The sequence below is a fragment of the Dinoponera quadriceps genome, unplaced genomic scaffold (genome assembly GCF_001313825.1).
Source record: "Dinoponera quadriceps isolate SergipeBrazil2010 unplaced genomic scaffold, ASM131382v1 scaffold781, whole genome shotgun sequence".
NCBI classification, from domain to species: domain Eukaryota; kingdom Metazoa; phylum Arthropoda; class Insecta; order Hymenoptera; family Formicidae; genus Dinoponera; species Dinoponera quadriceps.
Genome location: NW_014555039.1, coordinates 284,040 through 299,112, shown reverse-complemented (window position 1 = coordinate 299,112; position 15,073 = coordinate 284,040). Strand labels below are relative to the sequence as shown.

At 38.3% G+C, this 15,073-nt stretch overlaps 4 protein-coding genes across 5 annotated transcripts; 2 read left to right on the top strand and 2 right to left on the bottom strand.

Annotated features, from left to right (window-relative positions):
* Nucleotides 1-6: 6 nt before the first annotated feature.
* LOC106742834 (metallophosphoesterase 1) lies at nt 7-3,806 on the bottom strand. The gene is made up of 9 exons (XM_014616131.1): nt 3,696-3,806; nt 3,436-3,581; nt 3,251-3,321; nt 3,030-3,170; nt 2,762-2,929; nt 2,586-2,671; nt 2,002-2,124; nt 1,784-1,924; nt 7-1,493 (listed from the first exon to the last, which is right to left on the bottom strand). Exons 1-9 carry the CDS (start codon nt 3,804-3,806, stop codon nt 1,356-1,358), a joined length of 1,125 nt encoding a protein of 374 aa, XP_014471617.1. The 3' UTR covers nt 7-1,355.
* LOC106742832 (cell division control protein 6 homolog) lies at nt 3,802-7,574 on the bottom strand. Its single transcript, XM_014616128.1, has 7 exons — nt 7,399-7,574; nt 6,948-7,274; nt 6,568-6,729; nt 6,177-6,338; nt 5,145-6,059; nt 4,834-5,039; nt 3,802-4,767 (listed from the first exon to the last, which is right to left on the bottom strand). The coding sequence occupies exons 2-7, from the start codon at nt 7,219-7,221 to the stop codon at nt 4,534-4,536; spliced, it is 1,953 nt and encodes a 650-aa protein (XP_014471614.1). The 5' UTR covers nt 7,222-7,274; nt 7,399-7,574; the 3' UTR covers nt 3,802-4,533.
* An 818-nt stretch (nt 7,575-8,392) lies between these two features.
* Nucleotides 8,393-11,410, top strand: LOC106742817. 2 transcript variants are annotated; one of them, XM_014616100.1, is made up of 6 exons: nt 8,393-8,524; nt 8,811-8,896; nt 8,985-9,261; nt 9,492-9,839; nt 10,719-10,982; nt 11,060-11,410. In XM_014616100.1, the coding sequence occupies exons 3-6, from the start codon at nt 9,204-9,206 to the stop codon at nt 11,230-11,232; spliced, it is 843 nt and encodes a 280-aa protein (XP_014471586.1). In that variant the 5' UTR covers nt 8,393-8,524; nt 8,811-8,896; nt 8,985-9,203; the 3' UTR covers nt 11,233-11,410. The 2 variants fall into 2 exon arrangements, with proteins under 2 accessions (XP_014471586.1, XP_014471587.1); XM_014616101.1 differs by lacking the exons at nt 8,393-8,524; nt 8,811-8,896; nt 8,985-9,261 and adding an exon at nt 9,291-9,428.
* A 1,060-nt stretch (nt 11,411-12,470) lies between these two features.
* Nucleotides 12,471-14,667, top strand: LOC106742897 (syntaxin-18). The gene has a single exon (XM_014616254.1). It carries the CDS (start codon nt 12,482-12,484, stop codon nt 13,469-13,471), a length of 990 nt encoding a protein of 329 aa, XP_014471740.1. The 5' UTR covers nt 12,471-12,481; the 3' UTR covers nt 13,472-14,667.
* Nucleotides 14,668-15,073: the final 406 nt, after the last annotated feature.

The following is a 15,073-nucleotide window of genomic DNA, read 5'->3' as shown; positions in this document are numbered from 1 at the left end:
GGGAGAGAGAGAGAGAGAGAGAGAGAGAGAGAGAGAGAGAGAGAAATGGAGCGGAAGAGAGAGAGAAAAAGAGAAAGGAAGGTCCTTTAGTTTCTGTTTTAGCTGTAGGAATTATAAAATGAAAGTGCAGATGCATCTCCATCTTCCACGGGATTTCGAACAATGAACATTTATACATTCTGTGACTGATGGTGTACGAATATATTCGATATGTCAGTATAATGTTTCTACATGTTCATCCGCCATTTTGACGAGCATAATGAATCTGTTTTATTTAATTTTAGTCGCGGTTTTTCCCTGTAAAGTACTTATGATTCGCAAAACGCGCAAAGAGAAAGAGAGTGAGAGAAGAAGAGAGGAGAGAACAAAGAAAGAAAATCTAAGACAAATTTAACGTTAACAATGGGACGTTGGCTATATCAATATCGTTCCTCGTCAACGAGGGGAACTCTGTAAAAATGTGCAAGTATGTGATATTAGTGATGGTCAATAATATGCAGAAGTATTATGCGGCGGTGTCTCGCGGGCGAGATGTGTACCCGCGAACGACGTAACGACGATGTCGAATGGAAACCGTGTCACCGTGTCCGTATAACCGTTGACACGCGCACACTTTGCATTCATTGTGAATACACGGGTATTCGAGGAGCCGAGATTCGTCGTTCGCGCGAACACGCACTCTTGCAGCCGATGCCACGCTCTATAGCCGATAACGAGCCAGTTTTAAAGTTATCGTTCGTCTCCTTAGCATAAGGATACAAGCGGTTTTGCAACGGTCCCCAAGCCAGATCATTGTTACGACGAGAGTGCGGTATATAATATAAGAATAATAATATAAAACATTTGTGTATTTAATTACGTTCACACGAGTCTAATTACACTTCATTCCTCGGCGATACATATCTGAGCCACTTCGCGCGCGGCGTGTCCCGTATGAGTCTTCGATGTAGCGTGTGACGGCAGTTTCCCTTGTTTCTTTTTATATACATTGTGTAAAATCTCACTCACATACACACACACGCATACACATATGTCGTCTTGTATGACACTTTTACACGACGAGAATTTTCTTTCTTCTTAGTAAGTAAATGTTTTGCGTTTTTCTCCGCAAGCAGTAGTGTTCTATGTACATCGAGAGACTAATGTTAAATATACGATATATATCACAAAGTAAGTATTTTATACTATCACTAATGTAAATAATGTGTAATTGATATTACGATAAAAGTGTATACAAATGTCTTATAAATATTCCAAGAATTATATACCTCCATTAATCATGATTGTATATAGAGTTATTGCATGTACTCGCTCGCGTTTTTAACGCCGAGGCTCGATCAGCGGTGTGAGCCGAACTACTCAAATCTACTCGGTCTAAGTTTTATAATCAAATATATCATTGTGCATGTGAGACTAATATAAATGATGATCACGGTAGACTCCACAGGCATGTAACACTTTGATACGGCATAATTTCTAGGCGTGAAGGTACCCTGAAATTAAGAAACATCGTTTATAGATAAAATCCTATGAAAATTATATATATATAACACTATAAAAGGCTATATAATTATAATATAAAGAATTTCAAACTCGAAACCATAATTGTCTTTGTTTTCTAAAATTTCCGAATAAATGAAATTATTGGCAACTTGATTTGTGGACATTAGATATTGAAAAAAAAGAATTTAACGCTGTATGTTACTAAAAGCATTTTATTCGTAATGAAATTTTTATCCCAGGGAATTGACTAATTAACGTTAAAGGCAAAGTAAAAAATTACCATCAAGAGAGACGGGTTAACTTTGTTGCGCCAGCTGAAAGACGAAATTGTGAATTCCAGGATGTCGTCCCGATGTATCCTTCTGCAGCCATGATGAGTATGGCCGGCGACAATCAGTCGCGGATTCAGGATGTCCAGGAGCTATAAGGAGTGAATTTCGTACATTAATTCGTGTGTTAATTTACGTTCGTGTAAGACATGCATATGATCAAATGTACCTGTTCCGACGCCTCTTTCGACAAACATTCCCATCGCTCGCGGAACTTGATGCCCTTTATGTCATCAGGTGCTTGATCCAATTCGTTACAGATCTTGTCGGATTCTCGATACATAGGGTAATGCTGGGATAATGAAGAACGATATGTTTTTAATTACGATTACTCGTCCAATCGCGTTATTTTGTGTGAATTGTCATTATGCAAATATCAGGATTGAGTAAATTAATTTTTTTAACCAAGCTAAATTAAAAGTTGGTCGCTATAAATTAACCGAGTTTACGTTAAAAGTTACATAAATAAAATGCAACCTCAATTAAGAGTCCGATTACAATGAAAGTTTAGTTTTATTAAAGTTAAAAGTTAGGTTAAAAGTAAAATTGAAAATTAATTGGGCAAAGCTATATATGAAATATTTTAACTAAAAGAAGTAAAAAAAGTTAATGTATAAAAAGTTTGTCAAAAGTTAACTCATTTACTAAGTTAAAAGTTGTTAACTTTCAACTTAACTTTTAATTGTTATTAATTCAATCCTAGTAAATATATCGTAGGTATATTTTTAACAAATTAGAGGCAGAGGGACTGACTTGCAACAGAATAGGCCTGCTGTATCTGGAAATTGCACTTGTATTATTGCAATCGCTTCCCATCTTCCTCGCGCATTTCAGGTCTTCTGCAACGTGATGCGCATGGATAGTTTAGTGACTAATCGATCACGTCGACCTCGATACGTTACTATGAGAACACATAGATGATAGCTCACTGGCTATTTTGTTCACTGCGATTTCGGCCGGTCGGCATAGGAAACAACCATCCCCTTCCAACGCCATACTGTTAATCAACGTGAAGTGATTATCTCTTATACTCACTCGTCGCACACTCGGACTCTTCATGCTGTTAATAAAGCGCTGATTACGATATGGTGTGATCGCTGAAAATATGTTCATAGTATTACAAGTGACGATCTATCCGTTCGATTTAATAAAATCGATCTGCAAATCTGTCTCGAAGCAAGAACAAATTTATTGTACCATAGTGAAATCCTACATCGTGATTGCCAGCTACAACGTAGAGATATGTGTTTTTGGGCACATAAAACAAAGAGTGGAATCTCCGTATGTAACTCTCAAATTCTACGGAGCTGCACCATTGCCCCTCATCAAAGACGTCACCTGTGTCAAAAGTGTTATTATGAGATACTAATGAGATCCTCATGGAATACTCTGAAATTAATATTGTAAATGTTATATACCTAATATAAAAACTACATCCGGCCTGTGTATTGTCATCATTGTTTGGAAAGCCCTGTACATTTGCCACTCCCTAAGCACAAAATCATTCTTTCTTGAGAAAAAATAGATTTCCTAAACTGAGATTGCACCACTGATATGTTGTATATTGGTGTATCACACTGAGAATATATACTGAGACACAAACCTCCGCAATTTATCAAACCAGTGACCATTTCTGGAGCCTAACAAGTGGATGTCTGCGATAAACATGGCTCTTACAGGCTTGTCGGTAGCTTCTGTTTGTGATACAGTCAAATCTTCTTTTCGTGAATCTAAAGTAGGCCATCCGCACTGCAAACCCAGAATCATTATTTTTTTTACGATTGTAAGACATAGATTGTTCGAACGACTTGAGTTTGAAAAATAAGCGTGTTAGAAAAATAACAGAATACTCTAAAAGCTTACCTGTGCAAGTACTATATAATATAATAAATATTCACAAAAAAGCAGTGTAAATATTAATCCTAAAGCTGCACTGAGCAATGTTCTTCGAAATTTTTTCCTGAGATAAATCATCCTTGAAACTTGGATCGAGTTTTGGGATCCGAACGTTAATTAGAATTTTCACAATTTTTACATCAATCACACAAAGTGCACATTGTGCAACATGCGACGATGTGAATTGTCACTGCGTTAAAGCTAATGAAATTATTTAGCACCGCACTGTTTGTTCCGTGCAATGTAAACAATGCAAATCACAGTGAATTCTAACTTTTTTATCTAATCTAACTTAACCTAACATAATCCAATAGTTGCCGGCACCATCTGGCGGTGCGTAAAAAATGGCTCCACATGGACAGGTCAGAGAAATCTTTATTTTTGAAAGACTATTCAACGGTCGGTTAGATCACAAAATTTGTTAAAAAACGTACCATCTATGGATTTCACAATCATAAAATATTTATATTCACAATAATTTGATAAATTGTCAAAATATACATATTTCCGCAGGACAGATATGAACATGCTCGGCAGAATATTCCGTACACACGCACTTATAACTACGATACAATGCAGAAGTCCAGTCTTCCTTGTAAATACAAATCGAAATAATTATCATAATAATCTTAACAACGCATCTTAAAGGTGGGATTCCAATACTATATAGAAAACAACGATGGATGCGATAAGTGTAAAGTCAAAATGTTTCTTTGCGTGCTATAAAATACGATATAGAGTTATATAAAATAAATTACGGCATAACAGGTAGGAACGTGCGACACACAGTAAGTCTGAAATCACTCTATAAGCAACTCGTGTCGTTGATAATCTCAGCCATCATGTCCTTGTCTTGCAAAGCAGAGTCCAACTCTGACTGGTCCCACTGCAAGCTCACCTTGAACAGACGCGACTGGTTCTTGCCGACGATTCTCAGAGTGCCCCTCGTCTCTATCAGCAAACACATGCTCAAGAACTCGGAGAAATCGGCGGCAGATATGTTCCGTTTCTTGCAGACTTTCTTGTACACCTCGTGCAGCTGAAACGAGGTCGATTTGAGGAAATTCCAATGACGATCGATAGCGCGACTTTCGCGCAAATTTACCATTCCAACAGTGACGTCTTTATTTCTTCCCTTATTCAGGATGAGTAACAAGGAGCAGAGTAGCAGCTTCTGCTGAATAGGAAACGTATCTTTGTTACAATTCTGCGTACTCCCGTAGACTCCGTTTAAAACTGTGACCACCTCTTTCAGGTCGACCGGCCTTTCCGTCACTTCCGTTTGCTTCTTCGAATCTTCCGTATTTGTGTCTGAATTACGAAAGAAAACGAAGGAAATATTAGATTATTAATGTATGTCACGTTACACCTTCCCTTTATTACATCGTTAACTTTCTATAAAATATGCCTTCTTACTGTTGTCGTTCGTCGGACGCAGCACTTCCGCCACTTTTCCCGACTCGGCCAACTCGATCACCCTTCTGCTGATGTCCAAGGCTCGCCTGATGTCCCCGGAGACCGCGGCTACCTTGCCCGCCAGCAATTGTATCGCCGTCGATGGGAGAACGTTGATGGCGTTCGCTCGGCTCAATCTCATCGATATTATGTCGACTATTTGCTGTTTGGTGTACGACGCGAAGTGCATCAACGTCGGCTTTAATTCGCACCTGGCCTGTAACCTGGGCAGTATCCTGTCCGTCAGGTCCAACGCGTTGGCAACACCGATCAAGATCAGCTTGGAATTCATCAGAGATGGCCACTCGAATATCGAGTACAGCACGGCCTGCTTCCTGCTTTCCAGCTGATCAATCTCGTCCAACACCAGAAGCAACATCTTGTGCTTGGACTTCAAATACTTCTCTATATTGGCCTTCTTATTCTTCCCCGACTTGCTTATAGACAGCTCTTGAATTATCTTCTCGTATATGGCAGGCGCGGACTTCATGGTGGTGCAATTAACATAGACACTCTTGAACTGAGACTTAAACTCAGGCTGTTGCATTATCTTAGACAGACTAGCCGTTTTCCCAGTACCTGGAGGACCGGAGATATACAGGGAACCCGATGTTTCTTCCTCCAAGTGTTTCCGAAGGAATTCCTGCAGTTTATCCAACTCCTTCTCCCTCCCAGGCAAGTCCTCTGTCTCGGAACTATGCAAGGCCAGGCGTGCGTCCTGGTATTGGTTGGATTCGAATAATCGCCTAGGCAGCAAATTATTCTCGTTATCAGGAGAAAAATTCAATTTATTCACGAGAGTGGATGGTGTTGATGAAGTCTGTAATGATTGGCCCTTTTTCTGCTTAGATGGGCTACACAAACTGACAGGTTCTTCTGCAAAATGAGAAAAGATAATTTGCAACGATAAAGCAAAATTATTATCTAATAATCACACAAGGTACGGACATAAAAAAAAAATATTGCAAATAAAATGATACTTTTAAAGTTTACCATTGGAGCTACGATAACGCTTTTGATGAGTTGGCGTTTCAGGCTGCAAATTCTCTTCCTTTTTAGGAGATAAATTCAATCTATTCAAAAGAGTGGATGGTGTTAATGAAGCCTGTAATAACTGATTCTTTCTCTGCTTAGACGGACTAGTGATATTTTCTTCTGCAAAATGAGAAGAGATCATTTGTAATAGAGAGAGCAAAATTATTATATAATAATCACAAGGTATGAACATAAAAGAAGATTGCAAATCAAGTAATACTTTTGAAATCAAGTAAATCAAGTGATAGTTGTTTTAGCATTGTACATAATTACTCATAAAAGTATATGAATAAATATATTACAAGATTATAGATAACTGATTATGACAGAGGAGATTATAATTAATTACCATTAGGGCCATTATTATGCTTTCGATGAGTTGGCGTTCCAAACTGCATATTCTCTCCCTTTTTAGGAGATACATTCAATCTATTCAAAAGAGTGGATGGTGTTGATAAAGCCTGTAATAATTGATTCTTTCTCTGCTTAGACGGACTAGTGACATTTTCTTCTGCAAAATGAGAAAAGATAATTTGTAATAATAAGTAAAATTATTATCTAATTATCACAAGGTACACATACATGAGTAAAAGATACTACAAATAAACTAATACTCTTGAAGTAAAGCAAATAAAGTAATACTTGTGTTAGCATTGTATATAATTATTCATAACGACATATAGATAACTAATCATGATACAAAAGATTATAATTAATTGTGGGAATTACCATCAAAGCTGTTATTACGCTTTCGGTGAGGTGAAGTTTGAGCCACTTTGCTCTCAATTCCTCTGGTGACCCCTTCTACTGTGTTTTCAATGTCAGAGTCCGACTCAGACTCGCTGCTGATCAACGTGACGATCTTCTTCACGGTTGGAGTGTACCTTGTTGGTGTGCCTTTCGCCGTTGCCTCTGAGAAATCCTCTTTCACAACGTCCTTCTTGTGCCCATAGAAATTCCATTTCTTTCGTATAGGAAAAGAAATGGTGCTTTGCACGCTCATCGTAATTGAGCAATAAAAAGTAATATTAAAAGTACACCGGTCGCTGCTTCGGTCTGCAAAGAGACAGTGCACAAAATGACCCTGGCTTCAATACCGAATTCTTCCTCAGAGATAAAAATATATAAAAAAAATGGATAAAAGGGCGCCGCCTTTCCCTCCTGCCGTTCCCGCTCTAACCTGTGACGTCTTCGTGATTTTCAAACCAATTTCTCCGGCTCGTCGGCACACGTCCCGATGTCTCATACACTCGGAATGTTTCGTCGAACGTTCGCGATCGTAAAATTCTGCCACCGTACGTGGATTCCTAAGAATTGCGCAAAATTTCAGAGTAGAACACGTCACTCGGCCCGCGACGAACGCTCGCATATGATCGTCTGTGTACGAGCAGTTGGCGGGAAGGCCTTTAAACGCGGGAAGGACTTTAAACGCGGGAAACCCGCGAAACGCGGAACCGAACCACGTAATTCGTCCTCGGGACGCAGACTCGGAGTAACGGACGGAAGTTCACAAATGCCCGCGCAATTGGGGCGCATTTCCACCGAACCGGCAATTCGTAGCAGTGTGTAATTTATTCGTTTCTTCGTGTAATTGGAAAAACTAAGTAATTAATTTCATGTTAACAAATTTTGTAGTCAATTCATAGGTTATAGAGAAAGAACGAGAGAATTCTCTTATGTCCGTTTCAAACAAATTGGAATATAGCGTGATTAATGTAATATACATTGAAAAAGAATGAAATATAAGATATAAATGCAGAAATTGTGTCACACAGCCATTCGTCTCATTCCGTGTGTGAAAATAATTCCTAATTTCAATTACTAATATTTAATATTTATTCTTATTCCTAATATATGTTTATTGCGTGCAGAGCTTAATTCAACGGAATTAACCAATCGCATTCATCAGTTCAGCCAATTGGCCAATGCGATTGGTCAATTAGGTTGATTTAAAAACGTCACGATTTAAATCATGATTAAAACCCGGCATCACTGGTTTTAACAGCAAATCGGTATTTTTATTTTCACGTTGGCAACTCTACCGGCCGTGTCGATTGGCTCAGCTCAGAATTTGAAGAAAGTCACTCTGATTGGTCAATTTTTCCGGCAAATACATCGTGCAAATGGTCCTCTATCGGGAACAGTACGAACTACCGACCTTTCCGGTGCTTCGCGCTGAAATCATTGTCTCTTCCATATTGTTTTCAGAAGCCGTCGGATGCGTACACCCTGAGATTCTGAAATCCGCATTAATCTAGCAGCACTAAAGCAATTTAGCGACTTTCGAGCACAGGATGAGAGCTAAGGTAATTATCTCGGGGAGATTTATATTTATTTCGTGTGTGGATTACACGATTTTTAAGATACAGCAATTTTGTATCTACACAATGTCACGATTTTGTGAATGAATTCAATCATTAAGTTTTATATCACGTTTATAGTTGTTTCGGCAGAGTTTGCAAGTCCTGAATTTTTTCTTTGTGTATTTTGTTTTTTTTTGTATAAATTGTACTTCATACTACAACTGACATAACCTCCTCGAAAGAATACAGACGCACGAGGAAATAACACGATAATGTGTTTGGTTTACAGTGGCGTAAGAAGAGGATGCGCAGGCTAAAACGTAAAAGGAGGAAGATGCGTGCGAGGTCCAAGTAAACGGCTTCCACTTGATCTCTGTGAGTGTAATTTCTATGATGCGGCAAGTGATTTATCCACGTGGCGATCCTTTGTTCTCACTATCCGCTGTGTTTACGAATGTTTCAGGCACGAGAAGAACAGTTCTATGAATTTTTTCATCGCTTGACGAATCACCGTTGAGGCTGCAAGAAAATCATTGCTCACGAGAAATTCCAAATGAATGTTTTTCCCACAGGGAACTATTTGTACATTTCATCTTGTACTTGACTAAATACAGATACTAAAATACGACAAACTTATTAAAATTTTGTAACCAATTTCTCCGGCTCGTCGGCACACGTCCCGATGTCTCATACACTCGGAATGTTTCGTCGAACGTTCGCGATCGTAAAATTCTGCCACCGTACGTGGATTCCTAAGAGTTGCGCAAAATTTCAGAGTAGAACACGTCAACCATCATTTCCTCTCTTTTAAATAACCTTAATTTTAGAAAATAGTTTGTATAGGACTTGGAAATTTAATTTTATCTAATTGATGTGCGAAAGTATCTTCAATATAAGACCGGCTTTAGTACGTCGCAAGAATCTAACTTGACCTAACCTAAGCTAGTTTCACGTCGATACGTTATTTTAGGTTTACTCGACATGCGTTCGTGTATTTTGAGAGGTCTGCTTCGCACGCGAAGCATTCTACACCAATCTTTCGCCAAGAACAAAGGGATCCTAACGTACTCGCAATTGAAGCAGTCGCGGCGATTTTCGAATAATTTAAGGAAAGAGCCGGGCGAGGAAGACCTGACCGACGAGCGAAAAGATGACGATCATAACCTCACAACTTCCATAAGTGCCAAGTACAAGATATTCCACGACGAGGAGGTGGACGTTATCCTCGATGTCACTGAGGAGCAAAGAAAAATCGATCTGGAGTTGTTGACTGCTCAGGAACAGTTTCACGATCCCTACGCAGGCATAAATCTCAAGCGTGAGCACAGATTTATATCATGTAACCAAACTAAGATATCCTGAGATTTTCTAAGAATTTGTCATATTATAAATTTATGAAAAATACCCGGAAAATATGAGAAATTTCTCAAATATTTTCAGAAATAATTGGACGAGAATTTTTAGAATATTTCATTATCTGTAGGTGTGAAAATTGCTGAGAAATTTCGTGAATTTTCTCATATTTATTCAGATTTGTACAATAATGCGTTGACAAAAAAAATCTGAAATATTTTATAATTATTGCAAGTATTTATGTGACAAATTCAGAAAAAATTGAATATTTTCCATCATTTCTAATGAATTTAAGGAAAATTTCATATGTATAAAGTATATAATGACTCCATATCATATATAAAAGCATTTATGCATATATAATGACTCCAATGTATAAATATAAATTATGAAAAATTTTCCTCTGACTAAAATTTCATTGGTGATAAAGAAAGGAAAATATCGATGAAAAAATGTAAAGTACTTGTATATTATGGGTTTTCTTTATAATATTTTTTAATTGCAATATTTTGGTTTTAAATTTTATCTTCTGCAGCAAAATTAATTTTATGTAGCATATCTATTTATATCCTAGTATAATTATTTGTTCTGTGACTATTTTGATGATGCACATATATTAATATTCATATAATAAACATTTAACTTCATCAATTTGTTGTTTAACACAAACATTACTAAATTACACTGGTCGACAAAATGGGACCTCTTTTCTGCTGAAACATTCTGAGATCTTAAAATTTTCGTAGAAATTCCGAAAAATAACATGAAAAATTACGGAGACATTTCTTTACCACAGGATTATGAACATTCACAACAGTTTTGTGAGAATAAAATTGTTTTCTAGGCGGTGTTACTGGCGTTTATGATATCGAGGACCTCGTCACGTTGTTGAAACTAAACAAGGCTAGGCAGATTTTTGTGGTGTCTGTGCCGAAAGAATACGTCTACGTGGACTATATTGTTGTTGTAAGCTGCATGTCCATCAAACACATGAAGGCTCTCGCCACGTTTGTGCGCAAAGTTTACAAGTTGAAACGACACGCTAATATTGATAAGATACCAAAAATCGAGGGGTCGGATTCGAACGACTGGATAGCTTTAGATTTAGGTACGGAGATTCTGCACAGACACTTACAGAACCGTTGATTAATACCGGCTAATCATTGTTTGACTCGTGGATTGCAGGAAACATCGCTTTGCACATCTTTTCTACATCAGCCAGAAAACAGTACGATTTGGAGACACTGTGGACAGTTGGCTCGCAATATGATGATAAGTCTAATGTTACCGAGGAAGTAGACATAATGGAACAATACAACACCTTCTTAGCTGAGCTTGAACCAGATGAAGATAAATAATGCAAGTGCGTGCGCTCGTGCCACATAGTTTAAGGATAAATCTGAGCTGACGATGCTCGATGAAAGAATATATATCAATAAACGAAATCTTATTAACAATATCGACTTTATTACAGTTGTGTAACGTCTACATTACCAAACATTAACTATTTCCAAATAATAATAGCGTGACAACTTATATGTATGCAGAGATAACTACCGTCGCACCTTCCACTAAGCAAGAAATCATTAACACAACGTTATTACAATGATATTTCATAACATGTAACATTTTCAAATATGTAGTTCTTAATGTTGTACACAACGTCATTGTTAACAATATTTGACCCAAACATTAAAAATAATATTTATGCAATGTGATTTTAATATTTCGGAATATCATATCATCGAGTAACGGTTTGAAAACATTTATAAAATATTATGCCAAAACGTAAAATCCACATAAAATCAATGTTTCAAAAGATTGATTCAATGGTTTTTGCTTACCGGACTGTCAATGTAGTTGCACTTTCCATGCACCTGCACTTTAGACAGGTGTGTTTCTCTCAGCTGTGTCATACCGGACTTGTTTTCACTGTAAAGAATAAACACATAATTAAATAGGCGAGAAGGGGATAAGATAGGAAAAAAGACTGTAAGTGGTGTTGTTGGAGAGAACACATCGTGTGTCGATTCGCTGATTCATATAACCTCAATTCCGCTTGCTTTTAGGTTAACGTGAATCATATTACATCGAAACTGATCGTCGTATTCTCCGACCATTATTTTACTTGTTTATTCTTCAAGAGGATAGAATTCGCTGTTCACGGCTGTAAGCCGTGTCACGTTCATTGTTTACATCTCTCTTAGGATTCCTGCAGGTTTCAACGTTTACAAGTAAGCATTTCAAGCTGATCCTTTAGCTGTTGTTCTACAAAATTAACAAAGGAAAAACATTTATAAATTTTTTTTTGTAAAGGACGTTGATATCTCACCTTGATAGTAGCTGACTTATAAGTACTGTGTAGCTTACAAGCCACTAGTTCGTTAAAGTTCTTCGAATATCAAGAGAGGGCTACCTGCTTCAGAAAAGGGAGAGAAAAAGAAGTCTGCAAGAATCATTGTGCAGTAACATACCAATTGTCTCAATATAACTCAGTATTCTGTATATACAGGTTGATAGTGTAGGAAAAGCTAGAATACTACACAGTGAAAGTTCGATAAAAGCTCACCAAACCGTCTCCGAGAAGAATCTCGCGAGGACCCAAGCATGGATGTCAGCGCATTGTTCAAGGCCAGCGTGAAGACGGTGAATTTACGCAACAAGGAGCTCGGTACTGTGACCAGTGCGAAGGATCCTCTGAGAAGGAGCAGAGTCAAGAGTTCCTTTTACGTCAAGGCGCACGACGTGGTCGTGCAGATTTCCAGGCTGCGGGAGTTCTTGTTGAAGAGTCGGAAGGTCTACCTGGACTTTCACAACCATCTGTGCACGGCGTCGCACATGACGGACGCGGAACGCGACGAGATCGACGCCGGGGCGCAAAACATCATGGGCATTTGTTCGCAGCTCGTCAAGGATCTCAAGAGGGAGGTGGCGGCGAGCGAGCAGGTCTCCCAGCAGAACATCGAGCACCGTGAGATCATGCTGTTGATGATCGAGGATTACCTGAAGGACGTCTGCAAGATATATTCGGAGCAGAAAGCGATGCGTGTGAAGAGGGCCATGGAGATGCGGAAGATCATCAGGCTACAGTCGGCAGACACCGTCGTCGAGCAGACGTCTACAACGGAGGTCAGAAAGTCGTCCCTGAACGTGACGCAGAAGTCCGCGGACGAGCATGTAGATGGCAAGAACGACTCGAGCGAGTCGAGCCCGATGAAGATCCAGGAGATCAACGGGGACGTTAATACGCTGACGTACGAGGAGGAGCCGTCACCCGAGGACATCCAGATGTTCCACTCGGAGAACGAGCAGCTGTACAGTGAGCTGAACACCTTGACGGAGGAGGTCAAGCAGATCGAGAGCAAAGTCGTCCACATCGCCGAACTGCAAGAGATCTTCACGGAGAAGATCCTTGACCAGGACAAGGATCTGGATAGGCTGATGACCACGGTGGTCGGGTCTACGGAGAACGTGAAAGAGGCCAACGAGCAGATCCGGCAGGCGATTCAACGGAACGCTGGGCTCAGAGTGTGGATCCTCTTCTTCCTGTTGGTGATGTCGTTCTCTTTGTTGTTTCTCGATTGGTACAACCCGTAAATCAAGTCCCCTAATTATAATAATCATGGAAATGAGGAAAATAGAATTGTGAGGGGGGGAGGGAGAGAGCATTTGCTAAAATATGATTGTATTTTTTCCCTCGGACATTGTACATAATAGATATATAACTTATAAGGTATATATATAATCTATATATATTTACTTATATACATACATTATCGCCTGTCCTGCCCCACTGTTTTACTTTTACATCAATAGGAAATCTACTTCCGTGGGCCAATGCGAGTCGAGAGATACATTGTCTTTCGTAAAAGTACTTTTCGCAGGCGGTATACCAACTTGTCAAGATCCTGATGCATATATATTTGACGAATTACTATTTGCCAATAAATAAATCCGTTCATTCTGTATTCACCTTCAATTTGAAAAATGCGAAATACGTGAGAATGTTTTCACGTTAAAAATAAATACTCAACGAAAAAGCGTGTGTCTTCGGTTGTAACATCAATGTTGAGATTCGTCAAATATATCTCTTATCTCTTCGATTCCACTCTTCCGAATGGCTCCTGCGCGCAGAACGCTGCAGCAAGAGTCTCGCGTTCTGTGCGCGGAAGTCGTAATGAACAACACGTTTTAAGATGTCGCGTACTTCGAAGCTGTGTGTCGGAAGGAAAAGAAGAGATATGTCACGAATCGATGCGATTACCAATCGAATCGATACCAATGTCCCAAACAACGCTATCGTCACTTATATATATATATATATATATATATGTATATGTATGAGAAGAAGGTATGGCTATTTTATATCATAAGGTAGAGAAGCTATTTAAAGTTACTGCACGTTTTACCTTTCTACCTTTTCTCTCAAAAATGACTTGAAACGTAAAAAATATGATATCTGACAACCTTAGATGGACATCTAAAAATTTTAAATGTCTATTATTATCGCTCAAATAATAACATAATATGTAATAAATATTATATATAATAATTAGCCATGCCTCTTCGTACATATATGTATATATAAGGTGTCCTAGTTCTCGCGACTTTTAATTTTACCGAGAGATTTTCTGAGCAATTTAGAATTAACTCTTCTTTAACGAAAATACCGAGGAAGGTCACTATTTATGACGATTTTTCAGTCTTCAATATATCTTTTTAACCAAAAGGTTTAAGTAAAAATTGTATTAAGTCAAAGTCCGTTTGAAATAAATCGGAGAAAATAATTTTCCTGTACANGAATCTAACTTTGCTGTTATGTATGAAAAGTTTACTAATTTTTTGAAGCACAGGAAAATTGTGGACAGGTATCCTCCACTTTATACAATAAAAGGTTTGACAGGAGCGGTGCAATCTTTAATAACAAAATTATGTGATGCAGCAGGTAAGTATTAAATGCCATTTTGCATCTTCTGCTTTAATAAAATGCAATAATTCGTTAAACTTATTTATCTAATTAATATATATATATATATATATATATATATATATTTCAAGGTCACAGCAAACGTCCCTCGTCTATCGTAGAAAACGGATTTTTTTTTGCGGCTTATGCGTCGTTTCATACAAAATCTTACAAAAGTCTAACAGCTACACGTCACTCTGTGTTATGCTTCTTTTGCAACTTTCTAACGATGA